The sequence below is a fragment of the Mytilus californianus genome, unplaced genomic scaffold, assembly GCF_021869535.1.
Source record: "Mytilus californianus isolate M0D057914Y unplaced genomic scaffold, xbMytCali1.0.p SCAF_1, whole genome shotgun sequence".
Classification (NCBI taxonomy): domain Eukaryota; kingdom Metazoa; phylum Mollusca; class Bivalvia; order Mytilida; family Mytilidae; genus Mytilus; species Mytilus californianus.
Window position 1 is genome coordinate 122227040 of NW_026262581.1, and position 17818 is coordinate 122244857.

General features: G+C 33.3%; 1 protein-coding gene across 1 annotated transcript; it reads right to left on the reverse strand.

The window, feature by feature from the left end:
- Positions 1-2360: 2360 nt before the first annotated feature.
- Positions 2361-6266, reverse strand: LOC127712247 (tubulin alpha-1A chain-like). Its single transcript, XM_052218573.1, has 3 exons — positions 6134-6266; positions 5714-5936; positions 2361-3567 (listed from the first exon to the last, which is right to left on the reverse strand). Exons 1-3 carry the CDS (start codon positions 6134-6136, stop codon positions 2438-2440), a joined length of 1356 nt encoding a protein of 451 aa, XP_052074533.1. The 5' UTR covers positions 6137-6266; the 3' UTR covers positions 2361-2437.
- Between the last annotated feature and the right edge of the window lie 11552 nt (positions 6267-17818).

The following is a 17818-nucleotide window of genomic DNA, read 5'->3' on the forward strand; positions in this document are numbered from 1 at the left end:
TGAGCAATGAACTGTGAAAATGAGGTCAAGGTCAAATAAAACCTGCGAGACTGACATGTACATCATAGAATATTTCCATACACCAAATATAGTTGACTTATTGCATAATAGTATAAGAAAAAAGACCAAAACTCAGAAACTAAACTTTGACCACTGAACCATGAAAATGAGGTCAAGGTCAGATGACACCTGCCAGTTGGACATGTACACCTTACAATCATTCCATACACCAAATATAGTAGACCTATTGGATAAAGTATAAGAAAAACGGACCAAAACACAAAAACTTAACTATAACCACTGAACCATGAAAATGAGGTCAAGGTCAGATGACACCTGCCAGTTGGACATGTACACCTTACAATCATTCCATACACCAAATATAGTAGACCTATTGGATAAAGTATAAGAAAAACGGACCAAAACACAAAAACTTAACTATAACCACTGAACCATGAAAATGAGGTCAAGGTCAGATGACACCTGCCAGTTGGACATGTACACCTTACAATCATTCCATACACCAAATATAATAGACCTATTGCATACAGTATAAGAAAAACTTAACTATAACCACTGAACCATGAAAATGAGGTCAAGGTCAGATGACACCGGCCAGTTGGACATGTACACCTTACAATCATTCCATACACCAAATATAATAGACCTATTGCATACAGTATAAGAAAAACAGACCAAAACACAAAAACTTAACTATAACCACTGAACCATGAAAATGAGGTCAAGGTCAGATGACACCGGCCAGTTGGACATGTACACCTTACAGTCCTTCCATACACCAAATATACTAGACCTATTGCTTATAGTATCTGAGATATGGACTTGACCACCAAAACTTAACCTTGTTCACTGATCCATGAAATGAGGTCGAGGTCAAGTGAAAACTGTCTGACAGGCATGAGGACCTTGCAAGGTACGCACATACTAAATATAGTTATCCTATTACTTATAATATGAGAGAATTTAACATTACAAATAATCTGAACTTTTTTTTCAAGTAGTCACTGAACCATGAAAATGAGGTCAAGGAAATTGGACATGTGACTGACGGAAACTTCGTAACATGAGGCATCCATATACAAAGTATGAAGCATCCAGGTCTTCCACCTTCTAAAATATAAAGCTTTTAAGAAGTTAGCTAACGCCGCCGCCGCCGCCGGATCGCTATCCCTATGTCGAGCTTTCTGCGACAAAAGTCGCAGGCTAGACAAAAAAACCAAACGAAATCTAGAGGTCAACAAATAGACAAAAGGTTGTACATTATGAAAAGCTCTATATTGCCCCAAGTCAGGAAATTTTTTAAATATATTCAACAGATACTATACTCAATATCTTCCAGGGTAATGGTCCGTTCGAAACGGTGTGCACATGGTCATATGATACCAAGATATCATACTAATGTAACTTAAGTTTGCCAAAAGATAAAAGATTAATACAATGCAGTTACGAACGGACTGACAAGGCAACCGGCCTAGTACACATACCTCACCGAGTCATATGGAACGCAGTCATTTAACGCAACTTTTTAAGATCACTCCTTGAAACGGTTTAGATCCAAAATGCTATGGGGTTTAAGAGAAAGGTTTTTGTATTAGCATACGGCAATTAGGTGAAATTTTAAATAGTCGTTCACTTTCGAATCATACCTGTTAAATTTGGAGTTAATGAGATCTAAAAGTTTAAAGATTTTTCACATAGCTATGCAAAGTTCAAATCCGGTGAATGTTGAGCTGGCCTGTCGATGAGTTAATTTTAGTGAAATATATATAGAACTTTTTTATGGTTTTTTAATTCAGAGATATCAAAATTACTAGATCGTCAATATATGGAATAAAGATATCCACCTCACTTTGTGTAAAAGAGAATGAATACAGTTTTACCAGATGATGAAACTAGTTCCAGTTTTTGACAATTTTATCCGGTTTAGCTAATATCTCCTGAAAGACCGTAATTTTCATTTATTTCTTTTTACAAAAATCAGCACACTCCCCTTTTCCTTAATATTGACCACTCAAATATGTCTTCTCAAATACTTTAGTAGTAATTTCATTTCCATTTATATAGACCTTTAAAACCAAAAAAAAAATAGGGAGTCTTAGATCGACAAGTGTATGTGTGGAGGTTGAGAGACATTTGACCGACAAGTGTGTGTGTGTGTGTGCGGGGGTTGGGAGTCATTGGACCGACAAGTGTATGTGTTGAGGTTGTGAGTCATTTGACTATAAGTTAAATCAGGCAATGTTTGGGTTGAAAATTAACAAATGAAAAAATGCAATTGTCAATATTCTTTGTCCAAGTTGAGCTATTATGATTGGTATTTTCAACTCAGTGACAAGTAATAATTTGTTGAATAATTTTAATAGTTACTACTTGGTAACAAATTATAATGTTCTTTGCTGTTATTTAAACTGTTCATTTAATACTCTTCTCCTTCTTCCTCTCCTTCACCTTCGACTGAATCTACACCGACTTCTTCGTAGTCCTTCTCTAGAGCAGCCAAATCTTCACGGGCCTCTGAGAATTCTCCTTCTTCCATACCTTCTCCGACGTACCAATGGACGAAAGCACGCTTGGCGTACATCAAGTCGAATTTGTGGTCAAGACGAGCCCATGCTTCAGCAATGGCAGTTGTGTTGCTCAACATACATAATGCTCTCTGTACTTTGGCCAAGTCACCTCCTGGTACAACAGTTGGTGGTTGGTAATTGATACCAACTTTGAAACCAGTTGGACACCAGTCGACGAACTGGATGGTTCTCTTTGTCTTGATGGTAGCAATAGCGGCGTTGACATCTTTAGGGACAACATCTCCTCTGTACAACATACAGCAGGCCATGTATTTGCCGTGTCTTGGGTCGCATTTTACCATCTGATTTGCTGGTTCAAACACTGCGTTTGTAATTTCAGCTACAGATAATTGTTCGTGATAGGCTTTTTCAGCAGAGATAACTGGTGCGTATGTAGCAAGAGGGAAATGGATACGTGGGTATGGTACCAAGTTTGTTTGGAACTCGGTCAAGTCCACGTTCAAAGCACCGTCGAATCTGAGGGAAGCAGTAATTGAGCTTACGATCTGTGCAATCAAACGGTTAAGGTTTGTGTATGTTGGTCTTTCAATGTCCAAGTTACGTCTACAGATGTCGTAGATGGCTTCGTTGTCTACCATGAATGCGCAGTCGGAGTGCTCAAGAGTTGTATGAGTGGTCAAGATGGAGTTGTATGGTTCTACGACGGCAGTGGAGACTTGAGGTGCTGGGTAGATGGCGAATTCCAGTTTTGATTTCTTTCCGTAATCTACACTAAGACGTTCCATGAGAAGTGATGTAAACCCTGATCCAGTACCACCACCAAAGCTGTGGAAGATGAGGAATCCCTGGAGACCGGTACATTGATCAGCCAATTTACGAATTCTGTCCAAAACCAGATCAACAATTTCCTTTCCAATTGTGTAGTGACCTCTGGCGTAGTTGTTTGCAGCATCCTCTTTTCCAGTTACCAATTGCTCTGGATGGAACAATTGACGGTAGGTACCAGTTCTTACCTCATCTGCAATAAATAATATAATCATGTAATGAAACCTAAACCCATCAATATGAAATCCAAAAACACGAGATTAGAATTAAAAAGGTTATGATTGATTTGAATGCAAACTCAACTGAGTTAAATAACTAAGTTACTACTTTTCCAACGATGTATGACCAAAATACAATTCACTTACCTGTTTAACGGGAAAAACTATAAAGTGATGTACATGGAACACCAATCTAAATAAACACTTGAATTTAACGATATATCAAAGGAACAGCTCTGTGTCGCTGTGCATTATCTTTAGTGTTTCTTGCACAGGCACTTGTCTCTAAAAAAAAATCCTATATACCTTAATGTTATATTAAGGTATATAGGATTTTTTTTTCAGAGACAAGTGCCTGTGGTTTCTTGAGGGGTTATAATTTACGAGCTGGTGTGCTCATGCCTTACAACAAGATCATGGAAGATATAATACTTTCATGACAAGACCTATAGACCACCTTAGCCATTTGTTTATTATGGTCTATTTGATACTAACACTTGTTTAACAATTTGTGGTTTAATCTGATTGTTTAACAATTTGTGGTTAATCTGATATTTGATTCATGCTCTCCTTAACGGTTTTGTTCTGTAACTCATTTATATATTTATTTCACTTTGTTTCTATTTTTTCCGTATTTTGGTCAGAGGCAGAGATAATGATGATTAAATCAGAAAAATACAAAATGTAATGGCAATTTAGCCCATTTGTTAGGTTTAATTTGTTTTTAATTATATTTTTTCTTGTTAAGCCGACTTAAATTCTTTTATTTTTCTGTATAAATGTTAATTGTTAATCCTCTTACATTTTCAAAGGACAATAATCGGAGAAACAATTCGTTTCAAGTAAACTTGCCACATCCCGTTTTGAACACGTTTTGAAACAATCCTTGTAAACGTTTAAAATTTAGTTTAATATTTGAACTTGTGAACTTGTATATATTCAATTGTTAATAATAGAAAACATCAACTTTATCTGCCATTGGTTTAACTACTTAAACTTTTTGGTTTTATTCTATAAGGTAAGATAAGAATAGATCAGATATTTATTCCAATTAAAGGGTCCATGACGAGCAAAGTAATTTATTTCAAGGAATTTTTTTATTTTTATAATTGAGAGACACAAATAATTTTGACAATCATATATAAATATGAATATAATCAACTTCAATGTTAAGATCTTAAACCACTTATTCTATATAATGATATAATTTGAAATATTTTTATAACCACGTTAAGGATTAAGTACCCTTTTGTTGTTTCAATGTTATACATGTGAGAATCATTATAGAAAATCCACAGCCTTTACCCTCGTACTCTTATATTTGACAATTCTGGGGAGATAACAACAACGTTTTCCCTAAAACAAGTTTTTAAACGTAGATACAAGTTGAAATAAGTACAAATATATCGTACAACATCTCGGGTGGGCTCGACTTTAGTGACTCAGCACGAGGTTTTTGGATTGTAAAGGTTGTTACTGAAATTTTTCTCAACAATAAACGCTAGCAAAGCGTGGACATTCAAGTGAGTAATATAAAGTTAAAAACCTGTAAAAATATTGGCTTTAACACAAAATTACCATTTTCTATTAGATGCAATAAAACAACAAAATTCTTACTGTGAACGACGTTTACCCTTTGGTAGATGTTCAAAATTGGCAAGTCTCTTTTATTCAGTATCATTTTATTGCACCTTCAAATTTTCGTAATACGCAATCCTACAGAAGGGTCATAAGCCTAAATGTGTTATAATATCCGACTGCACGTTCCATGTAAAATAAAAATAAAGGAGATGTGGTATACATTTTGCCTGTGCGTATATGTGTAAATCTTAAACTATCTAAATAAAACCGAAACACGCGAATGGGTGATAATTATCAAAACCTTCAAGATCAACGAAACAAATTGTCACAATTGCCTAACTATATTCGTAAACTATCCAAATTGCCTAACTAAATTCGTGTGTAGAAGAAATCAAATCGTTTAAAAGTTACAAATCTACTTTATAATTATGAATTGGAAAGGCCAATCTTAAACATCTATCAAAGTCAAGCAAACGCTCAATTAAGTCAAAGTGGGGAGCAATAGACTGAACATTATACGCCATTGCTAAGAATACATACCGACAACAGTTGGTTCCAGATCAACAAAGACAGCTCTGGGTACGTGTTTGCCAGCTCCTGTCTCACTGAAGAAGGTGTTGAAGGAGTCATCACCACCTCCAATGGTCTTGTCTGAGGGCATCTGACCATCAGGTTGGATACCGTGTTCCAAACAGTACAGTTCCCAGCAGGCATTACCAATCTGGACTCCGGCCTGTCCGACGTGGATAGAAATACATTCCCTCTGAAAGTTAAAACATAAGTTGTTAATTCTACTCAAAGTACGGAAAATGTCTTCAACAATATACAATTGATACTTTCAGAGAACGCACGATTGTTCTATTTTTTGTCTTTTAAATTGATCATTTCGATAACATTGTATTCAGAATGTATCTTTAACACTTTTGAATATTTGAATTTAAATATTAAATGAAAACTTACCATTTTTCTAGAGTATATATGTTACCAAGTAAATAAAAACAAAGATACAGCTCAGGGTGAGTATGATGCGTCACGTTGAGCAATAACTGACATCTGGCTGATTTGTTAGATACTTACTTATATATGAATCAGGGGGTCGTTATGGTAGCATGGATTTAAAGGTCTATCGATCAGTTCATTTTTGCTTTCGGCAAGGCCAAACAAAGTTAATATAGTTATGTTTAGGAATAACAGCTGTTTACTAGTAATTAAATTAACTAATTTTTTTTCAGCTTTAAATATTTGGTAAAGCTTTTTGTTTTGACATGTTATCGTATTATCATTATTATTTTAACAAACGTAAGTTTAAAATTCAAATAAAAATAACAAATATACATGTAGATGCGTTCATTTTTATACGTATGTGAATAAAACGAGGTGTGGTGTATACGTCAATGAGACTGCAACCCAATAATATAAAAATAACCAAGATTCCAATATAAAGTCTTTATAACAAGAAGATATATGTGTCTGTAATATGTCAAGCTCTAAATCAACTGAATTCTAGAAAAGTAGGGAGAGTATGTCATAGATCTGCCATCAAAACAGAATCCCCCCAAAAAGAAACACATCATATATGACAAAAGACAATCTGTTTGGAACAAGTACTAGTTCTTTAAAAATCTTTTGCAATTATGATTCGAATCGATGATACAACTTGAAGCATACAATTTATTCGAGAAAATTGTAAGCAAATATTATACATTAAAATTGATTTTAAAAAGCTGTGATTAAAATTATTCTGCAGCTACATTAAAAATGCTTGGCCTATTTAATTTTTCTCCAAATTACAAAATATATTCAAAATTTGGCCACCTTTGTTCTTGCAAAATATTTGTCTCACGTTCAACAATGCAAACAATATTTGTAAAAATCCATAAGATCTATAGAATGTTTATTGACGTTAAATTGTCAGATTACATACAAATTTTATATTAATGCGATTCAAAGCTGGAGGTTTACATTTAAAATTTAGCATTGATACTATACAAAGCTTTACATTTAAATGTGTAGTTGATAATATCCTTCCAAACTTTAAAATAAGACAATCCCATATTTTACATTGTAAAACTTTAAATATCTGTGCAAAATCTATACTTCATATTTACCAACAATAAACAAATACATTTTTGTCGTGTAACTATGTATTTGCGTGTGAATTCCTCCGTCTGACAAGCGTATATTGTTTCATTTGAACTTCTATTGACAAATTGTCAAACTCCGCTGACTAGCAACCAAGAAATAGTAACGTTCCTCTCCGTTAGTATCTGAATTGTATAATTCTGGTGGTCGTTAATTACTAAAACATAATTATTTTAATTGAAGGTTATTTGTCATTAAAATCACGACCAATTACACAGAAAAAAAGTATTAGAAATACATATTTTCCTGTTACATTATATACAGTTATTTTTTTTTTAATTTAATACTAATTAAGGCGATATACAGTGTAGTGGGTCAATGTCAGAAAAATATCCACTTTTTTGTACGAGGCTAAGAAATTGGAGAAGGACGAGGTTTACATTGACTTGCAGAAATATTGTTTTATACTGCAGCTAAAAATTGCTACTATTATATTTATGAAAATGCTGACATAAAAAAAAACGTATTTTCCATCCCTAACCGAACAACTACCAGATTGTGAAGAAATGACGACCGAGACATGAAATCGACATTGCACGAACTATCCCTTTACTACTATATTTGGTAAATGACAATAGGAAGTGTTCCAGCTACACTATATAAGGCTTACCCACTTATTATACTTTTCACATGCTTTTTTTCCCTTTCCAAACTTTTGTCTCGAGAGTACATATTAAATTTTTTTCAAAAAACACGTGACATCCACAGGGATCTTGGTATCTAAAGTCATCTATAACTGTTACAATGAAATGTATGAAATTTATATAGGCCAGAGACTTTTAAATGAAAACGTTCAATTGTGGTCTTACGGCGCACTGGTGAGGTTTCAGGTCAAAGACAGATGTGTCCTACATTTATCATAACAGACCACCCTTATTAAAGGGGCATTATCTGTCAAATTCATGTTCACCGATTTGACTCAAATTCAACTTATAACATACTAAAACGCATATCCAAATTATAAAAAGTCTAAAATTAACAATTTACGATGCATAGACTCGACAGTGTATGTCAACATTTCGTGTGTATTTTAGTCTAGACGCCATCTAATTAACCATCGAGGTGATCTAAGTTCACATGAATACGGATTCAATGAGGTCGAATTATTCACTTGCAAATGAATAATTCATTAGCGATCTTTCTTTGCTTAATTTGACAAAACTGAACCAAACAGGCTGTTACAAGCGAATTATTATTTCACTATTTCATTTTCATTAATAATTGAACAAAAAAAATCATATTTTATTTTTTTTATATCTCGTAGCCCCTTTAAGTAAAATAATATAAACATGCATTTTGGCTTGATTGTGACAAAAGGGAAAATTCCTAACAAAATTTAATCTTACTTTGTTCCTTTGACATAATTTTCTAAAGATCCAAAATAAATAATCTTGCAGATGAAGAAATTCACTATTGACAACAGTTAACTTTAATACCTTAATGCTTTAGAAGGTTTTTTTTATCACAGTTAGTAATTTCATCGGTTTGTGTTATGCTATTTATCACTTTTCAATGCAGAATTAAATTATATTAATAAATAAAAACAGTGTTGTTTTTTGGCCTTCCCTAGTGCCTCAACGAAGACCTTTATATTGAGATAGCATAAATCAGTCTCTGACAAGTTTTAAAACAACTTAAAATGGTCCCAAGGTATTTAAGATAAACATAAGGACAACTGTAAGAACACATTCGTTAAACAGATTTATGGATAAGAAGTCAATAAAAAGGAGTGACCAATTTGACGTTATAGATTCGTTACTTTGGTTTTTAAAACATTCATTGAATGTGAACAATTTGTCTAATTATGCTATGCTATTTTCAATTAAAAGAAATGAATAGCTGTTCCCTTTCTGTAATAAAGATAATACAATTCAAGAAGAATATAACGTATTTGAAAACAGGGACGTTTTTATCAAATTCTCCCGTAAAATTCAGTTGGTCACGGATACATACTGTCTATGTAAATGTATATTTGAATAGTTTAGAACTTCAAGTACTAAACTGCCTTGTAAATATATAAAGTATGATGGCAGTAAAACTTCAACATGAGGTACAGATTCTTTACAGCTATTTAATTGAATGTTTATAACTGAGAAGTTTTAATCAGCAACGCCCATAACTATGAACTAGCCTTGTAAATCCTGGCGGCGTAACTAAACCATATTCATCTTGTGTAATATGCTTTGCCTTTTCTTCCTTCACACAAGTCATTATCTATAGTATTTAATATTGATTATTTATCTCACCAGTATTGATTAAAAATTATCTAGACATGACTGTACAGCCTATACTTGAACAAAAAAGTTAAGTAGTTTAAATAAACCTTGTGCATTGACAACGATCAAGTAAACCTTTTTCATTTCTATTTTTACACATTACGCAACAGTTCTATTGAAAGATACTAGTTTGGCACATGTTTATATTCAACTTTGTTCGCAATGTTTGTCTTCCCTACGAAGAACCTAAATAAAAAGTAATTAACAATTAGTTCGATCACTGATATTCAAAATCGCAAATCCATTTGGAATAGCGTCAGTACCTATACCAAACAAGAAAGAAAAAAACCGCATGAACTGCAAACGAAGCGATACAAGAGAGTGAGAGTAAGCATCTCCTGATATGCATGCAACACCCGCCATGTCAAACCAAACTCGACAAAGAATGTCACGAGAAGAAAAGAGACACCATCTGTAAATCTTTACCAGACGACTATTCTGGTGTGTTAAGATCCAAGACTTCGAATCATACATTTCGTATAGGCCAACCACTTCGTGATGGAAAAAATACGTTTTCTTGTAAGCCTTAACAATACAAAATTTTAATGCTTTAAGCCCGTCTAGTGTTCATGCTTCAAACATTATATATACACTGAGTGCCAATAGAAACGCAACCCCTACATGTATTTTCCATTTAATAAAAATTCAAACCGACATATCTTCCTTGGAAATAGACCAATCGTTCTAAGATTTTGAAGACTCCGTTGGATACAGCACATTATCGGCCATTTTCCGTTTTTTTTTTTTTTTAATTTCCGATTTTAACATTTAAGAACTCCACATTTTAAACAACTTCGATGAATTGCGATAAAAGTTGATAAAATAACACACTGATAAAGTAACATGTAGTAAAATGATTGAGGAATGCATCAAATAAACGTGTGTATTGTTATTTAAAAAGGACCAAATGGGGATTGGACTATGATATGTTGCATTTCTATGGGCACTCAGTATTAATATGACTTCCCAAACGTTTGGTCTGAGCAGTCCTGGATAAGAATATGTATTTGTCACTGAAACAGGTATTGCACGTTCATTCATATATCTCATCCCCACTTTCACCTTTGTATATATAGGTTGAGGTCGCTTGTAATGACACCTTTTCTTCTAGTCAGTACAAGAAATTGTCACTTGACCTTGACTCATTCGCACGTTCCAATAGTCATATTACGTTTTTATTTGCATCATATCCTTTTGGCAAACACTGAGTGCATGTTCAGCAGCGCCGGCATATAGAGTATTATCTCCCAGTTGATTCAATTTTCTAGAGCTTGCATTTCCTATCATGATTTCCTTTATAGAGGATTACAATGCTACTTACAAGGAAGCTATGAAAACAAGAGTTCCAAGTGGTGTTGTAGTAATCCCTTCGAAAATTTTAAGGACGCCATCTCGAGATTGTTGGCCGTTATGGAATATATCTGTTTCACAGAAGACGATGGATATGTTCCAATTGTCGTAACCATAACCCCGTCCTCTTTTTTGCGAATTAGACTTGTCACCGGACAACTCTCCAAAAGAGACCAAATGACACAGAAATTAACAACTATAGGTCACCGTACGGCCTTCAACAATGAGCAAAGCCCATACCGTATAGTCAGCTATAAAAGGCCCCGAAATGACAAATGTAAAACAATTCAAACGAGAAAACGAACGGCCTAATTTATGCACAAAATAATGAACGAAAAACAAATATGTTACACAGCAACAAACGACAACCACTGAATAACAGGCTCCTGACTTGGGACAGGCACATACAGAATGTGGCGGGGTTAAACTAGTTTGAAGGCCCTTATGGAATATCCGTTTCACAGAAGACGATGGATATGTTCCAATTGTCGTAACCTTAATCCCGTCCTCTTTTTTTTAATGCGACCTACCGAATTAGACTTATCACCGAGTTTATACTTCCATGTGCAACACGACGACGGATGCCGCCTCATCTGGAGCACCTGAGACCCCCTCCCCCTCCTGTTTTTTTGACTTATGAGTTTGAATATTCCGTTGGTATCTTCCGCCTTTCTCTTCGAACTAAAGCACATTTATGACCAAAAGATGCATAAAGATAAGACATAGATTTCCACTAAAACCATTTTAGACAGAACATGTGGCAAATGTTTCAAACAAAAAACTATTCAGTTTTATTGAAAACGGATGACTGCGAAATATTTAAAAAAAAACCGATTACTATTAAATGGGTCTTTTGTGTCTTTTGTTATTTTGTTGATTGATTTTCGCGCTTTATTCCATTCTAATGAGTCTAGCGCTTTTATCTGACTTTAACAGTTTGTTTACATGTTGTACTGTTACACTACTGTCCAAGGCTAGGAAGAGGGCTGAGCGTAGAAACCATTTTTAACCCGTAGTTAAGTGGTTGTCGTTGGTTGCCGTCTGTCATAGTTGTTTTTTTGTTAAGGTCAAGGAAAAGTAAATGGGCTTTGTCATTGATTTTGATAAAATTTTGCTATACAACTTTGGCTCTATGAACTATAAGAGAAAATCGAAAAAAAATATTTACATATTGTAACGGGGCTTTATTTACCGTATAAACTGTCACATTAATCAAGATGAAAGATCATTAAACTGATTAAGTATTGGCCATCAAATCTTTGATGTAATTGACCACGCCACAATATATTGAAAGAATTCAATCAGTAATATTTAATAAAATAAAAGGGATGAAAGCATTATTTTTTTCCATTTTCAATAATAGTTCAACGAGCCAAAGGTGTATGCAAATTTTACTAAAATCAGTGAAATAGCCCATTTACTGTCACTTGATCTTAACAAAAAACAACTATGACAGACAGTAGTGGAACAGTACAACATTTGAATAAGTTCAGTAGTCGGTACTTCAATACTGACATGATTTATAACAAACCGTTCTAAAATTGTCCGTTTATAAATTTCGAAATTAAAAAAGAAACTAAGATTTCAACTCCCTCAGGAAGATATGACCTTAGATTGATTTGGGTATTTTTTAGATCCTTTTGATCATATAGCTCTTCAACGGTTTCGGTTTTTATTCATCCTTGGCTACCAAATATTTGGCTTTGAGCGTTCCTGATGAAGGTAAATCCAGAAAAGCGCTGCGGATGCATGACATTTATAGCGTGTTGTTTTCATTTTTTTTACCTTTTAAAAATGTTATGAGCTTAAATCAGACTATTGAACGGTTTCTCAGTTTTGCTCATTGTTAAAGGTCGTATGGTGAAATGCAGAATTTCACAATCCTGGTTTTTGGTGTATATTCTTATTGGCAATCATACACTTCCTTATTTATAGTTTAACTAGATTATATTCAACGAAAGAATAAAAATAATACTTTTAAATTACGCACAACAGACAACATATAATCATACTACATGTATATAATACGGTGTCAAAGAATAATTGTTATTGAAGGCATTTTCATGTTGTTGTTTTTTTTTATATATTTGTTGATAGTTGAAATACTCTTTAAGGAATCGTGTGTTACCTATTGCTAGGCAAAACAATCTTGACTTCTTTTTTCAGCTGCAGCTCAAATTTTCAGATCTTCAATTTGGTTTACCAGCTTTGCAGAGCATATGATTTAATTGTTATTTAAATTGTTCTTGTCCTCAATGCGCATGATATATTTTCAACTGGACAACAATAATCAAGCAATCAACCAGATTCTAATTTGTGATTTAACTTATTTTACTATCCTATGATGACGTAGAGATCGCTTCAATCAGAAACCTTTAGTTATTCGAGAGTTGTTTGTAAAGTCGATACAATAAAGATTAATTTTGTTTGCTCTGTACAAAAGTGTATCAAGGAAAATTTCTTCAATTTTTGTTTCTTGAATATATTTTAGTTAATACGAATGGCCGTTTTAAAACATTATGTTATTATATTACAGCCGCGGATGAAAAAGGGGTGGTGAAAAAGAATGTGTGTGTGTTCAAGCCTAATTTTCGTCGATTTTTTCGCGATTAAATTCAATATTCGAACAAAGAGGGATTCAAACCCCTACACACCCCTTTCACATGGATTAACAGATGTATTGACATAAAACTTCTCTCATTATATGCATATGTATATATGTGTTTACACTGCGTGAAACGTATTCTTAGTATATAAATTCTATAAAAGCGAATTTCGTTTGGAATGTTCTCTAGGCTAATAAAAATGGCATATTATTTCAAGTAAAGCTATTATTGTGATACTTTATGTCATTAAACACGTTAGCAATCTATATTTGTAAACAGAATTTTATATGCAAGCAATATAATTCCCCGAGTAAACAGAAATAAAAACTTGATAAAAGGAATATGAAAATGTAAAGTTCTCTTAAGATTTATGACCACCCCTTAATAGATTTATTACAAAAAATTTATTAATACCAATGCAATCTGTCCAAAAAATAAATAAAATAATATTAGTGACCACCTTTTATTCATTTTTGAAATTAATGTTAGATTTTTACTCTGAGGTTTATGTTCTGTTGGTTTTTTCTTATAGGTAATCACAGAGATAAGCTTGGAGACAACAACCCATCAACAAAGGACTTACTTGTATTATTAAAATACTATGAAATCATATTTATGAATTACATGGTCAATATCAGGGTTTTCTAAACTATCCAGAATAAAAATATAGAATATTTTATTGTTCCAATTAAGGGCCCTTGATGGGCAGCATTTCATATGATTTGTAACAAAAAACCTTTTTTTTTAACATTGAAATGAAATATTAAATGTTCATATAGTTATAGAGCTACATGTATTTCTTCATCTTATATAAATCATGTACATTTATTCCAGGCAGGACCAGAACCTTAAAATCATTACAATAATCATCGTTATTACGTATATTGATTGACGTTTCGTCTAATACTGGACATTTAATTAAAATAATTCCCTTAATATTGTAGGACACACAAATTTCTATTAGTAAATAACCAAACAAATTTTGCCTCATTTGAGAGATCTGAAAAGTTATGAAAAATATTGTTTATCTCCTTGAAAAATATTGTTTATCTCCTTGAAAAATATCTCCTTATCAATATTGTATGCTGGACAACTAGTAATAATATGTCGATCATCTTCAAATAAATTAAGGGTTGATGATTGGGGATTTTACCGACCTTGACTGGCTATAAAGCCCTCGCACGGTCGGTAATAAATTAAGGGTAAAATATATGTGACGTTGTTGTATGCAATCTATTTCGAAGTTTAGTGGTTAATATAATGCAGTGCAAGAGCAATACTTCATGAGTATGTATCATTAAATTTTGTCCCCATCTTAGAAAAATATCCAAAGAAGAACAAAATTCCTTATAAAATGTTGGACAATATTTCATAGATTGATAGTAACGACATTTTGTCTTGTTAAAGGGAGGTTATCCAAAGTAATATTTTGTGTATATTGAGTGAATACTTCATTTTTATTTTTTTGTTTTATTGATAATTACAAATATATATTGTAAGTGATTACCAGTGCTGTATCTAAACAGAAGAACATGAAACAATTAACATGTTTGACTATTTATAAAGGCAAATTTGAAATTTAAAATATATGTTTGTTTGGTATATAAAATATTTGCCTTACAACATATTTTCAGTTATGTATAAAAAAAAATGCGCATGCTTCATGCATTTGTACTGTACACGAGAATTATTTGATGCAGCATTTAACGGTTCTACACAAACTTTTCAAGGATTCCAGAAACACTCTCAAAATTTCATAGCACAGGAATACTCAGAGAAGACATACTTTGATTAGGAAATACAGGGGCGGATCCAGCCATTTTTAAAAAGGGGGGGGGGGGGGGGGGGTTCCAACTATATGTCCCCTTTCAAATGCATTCATCGTCAAAAAAAGGGGGGTTCCAACCCCCGAACCCCCCCCCCCCTGGATCCACCACTGCAATATTGTCATGGACAGAAATTCATAGTAAAATTAAAAACCAATTGTTCTCTCTTTCCACATCAATTTTCTAAATTATTGATGAGAAGCTACTTCCGGTTTACTCAAAGTAACTATTGGCGTCCAAGCATAGGTTTTTCATACTGATTCAATAAATAAATGTTTCTATATATTTTTTGCCTGAACTAAGGGAGATAATTGTCAACTTCCGGTTTTATAAATGTCACGTCCGGTCTCACATGATAGCTTTATTTACACTGATTCCAAAAATATATGGTTTCAATATACTTTTCCCTGTAATAATGGAGATGTTAGGTACTTCCGGTTAAGTGAAGGTCACTTCCTGTCTCAAATGATAGGTTTATGTATGCATATTTAAAAAACATTTAGTTTCTAGGTACTTTTTCATGAAATAAGTGCAAACATGGCTACTTCCGGTTTACTCAAGGTCACTTCCGGTTGATATTTTTCAAGGTCATATGTCAACCAACAGTTTGCAAAAGACCCTATGGCTTTATCATGTACCAAGTTGGAGAAATAATCAATCAACCTTAAATTGAATCATTTTAGGGACAATAACTCCTACAAGATGTCATTGGATTGTTTCAGACCAAATGTATCATATCTTCGTCACAATGAGGCAAATATTTTGCATTAGTTCTTTTAAATATATCTCTAAGATTGTCAGACGAGATCTCCGAACAATGAAAAGTCAAAATCTAGAACATGACCTTGACCTCAAATTTATTTTTATGAACCCAGGACCTCAAATACACGTACCTTAGGTCTGTATTACTTACCATTCATGTGATACATTGACATATCTCTTATGTCAAATTCAAAAGGGGAAATAACTGGCATATGGAGTCTACGAATTGATTCGGTTAAAATTTGACAAATCATCCTGAGAATATAACGAGCAATTTAGTAAAATAAATTTGTCGCGTTCTTTTACGGTTACGGAGGAGATCTCACCACAAAGAAAACAGTGTTTGGGGCGATAACTCTTACAATAAAAAGTTTTCGACTAAACAGGGTCAGTCTCAAAAGCGCAATAACTGTTCGATATCATATGCAAAAAATCTAAGAGACATCTTGAGAAACTACAAAAACAAGTTTTGAAATTTGGCGGAAGAAGAACAAAAATAATCAGAACAAATACAATAGGTCTTTCCACAAAATAGTGGAAAGACCTAATATTATTAGGGACAGTATTAATTCCCAATGTAAAATTGTCCCAAAGAACTTGACAACATGTCAAAGAGAGGACACTATATGATAATGACATAAAATATTGACATTTTTTATGCTACACAAGACGACACTTGTCGACTTTATTATTTTTATCTTTCTGTCAGTAATGCTGCAAGTATTTTTTGAATGAGTGCTATTGTAAAGCAAAATATTGTCCTATGAAATATTGCCCCCCAAGACAGACAATATTTCATGACTTTGTATCATGGAGTTGTGTCCCTATCTATGAAATAATGTCCATATACATGATAAGTGAAATATTATCCAGAATGAGGTGACAAAATTTCATGGACAACGACACTATTTGATAATGAAATATTATCGAGGACAGTTTTTCATTAATAAATATAGAGTGTCCGCGGACAATATTTTATATGAAATTTTGTCTGATCTACAATATTTCATGGGGACATTATTTTATGTTACACTATATGGTGGTGACTTCTTATAGTTGTGTCTTGATTTTCCTCAATATCAAAATAATTGACTGAAGTGTATTATTTCTGGTTTTGAGTATTATTAAGTGTTTAATGTGTCAAATGTCACTCTTAGAGTGGGTTCATTTGTTGAGTTTTATTACTAAAAAAAGGCTGCGAAGTCCGGAATCTCGTCAATTGTTGATGTTAGCATTTTATGGTTCTGTCTATTGTTAGTTTGATTTTAACATTAGTTGTGTTTTCTCTGTTGAATTCATCCACAAGTTGTCTGGCTGGGTGCAAAGAAAAAGATAAAATAAATAATTAATCTATATTGCATATCTATGACCCAAGACGATGACCTCTAAATGTTTGTTTTTGTGACTTTGTCTTATTGGAGGGTCTTAATGGGGCTACCTTCATGACGAATAACGGTAAAAATTCTTGCCCCAAATGACTTTAAATAACGGTAAATTTTGGTGCATGACGATGTACACTTTCTTTTAGACGTTAAAAAAATAGAATGGTTTTGACGAATCACGTAATTTTTTTTCCAAAAATAACGGTAACGATAATTATTTGAGACCTCTGACGAATCACGATAATGATATTTTGACGAATCACGGTAAAATTTTAACCAATTTGATCTAACGGTAGCCGAA

Coding starts and splice junctions, on each gene's coding strand:
- LOC127712247 (XM_052218573.1), bottom strand. Junction 3,568..5,713: donor TCTGGAACCAACTGTTGTCG/GTATGTATTCTT, acceptor TATTTATTGCAG/ATGAGGTAAGAACTGGTACC.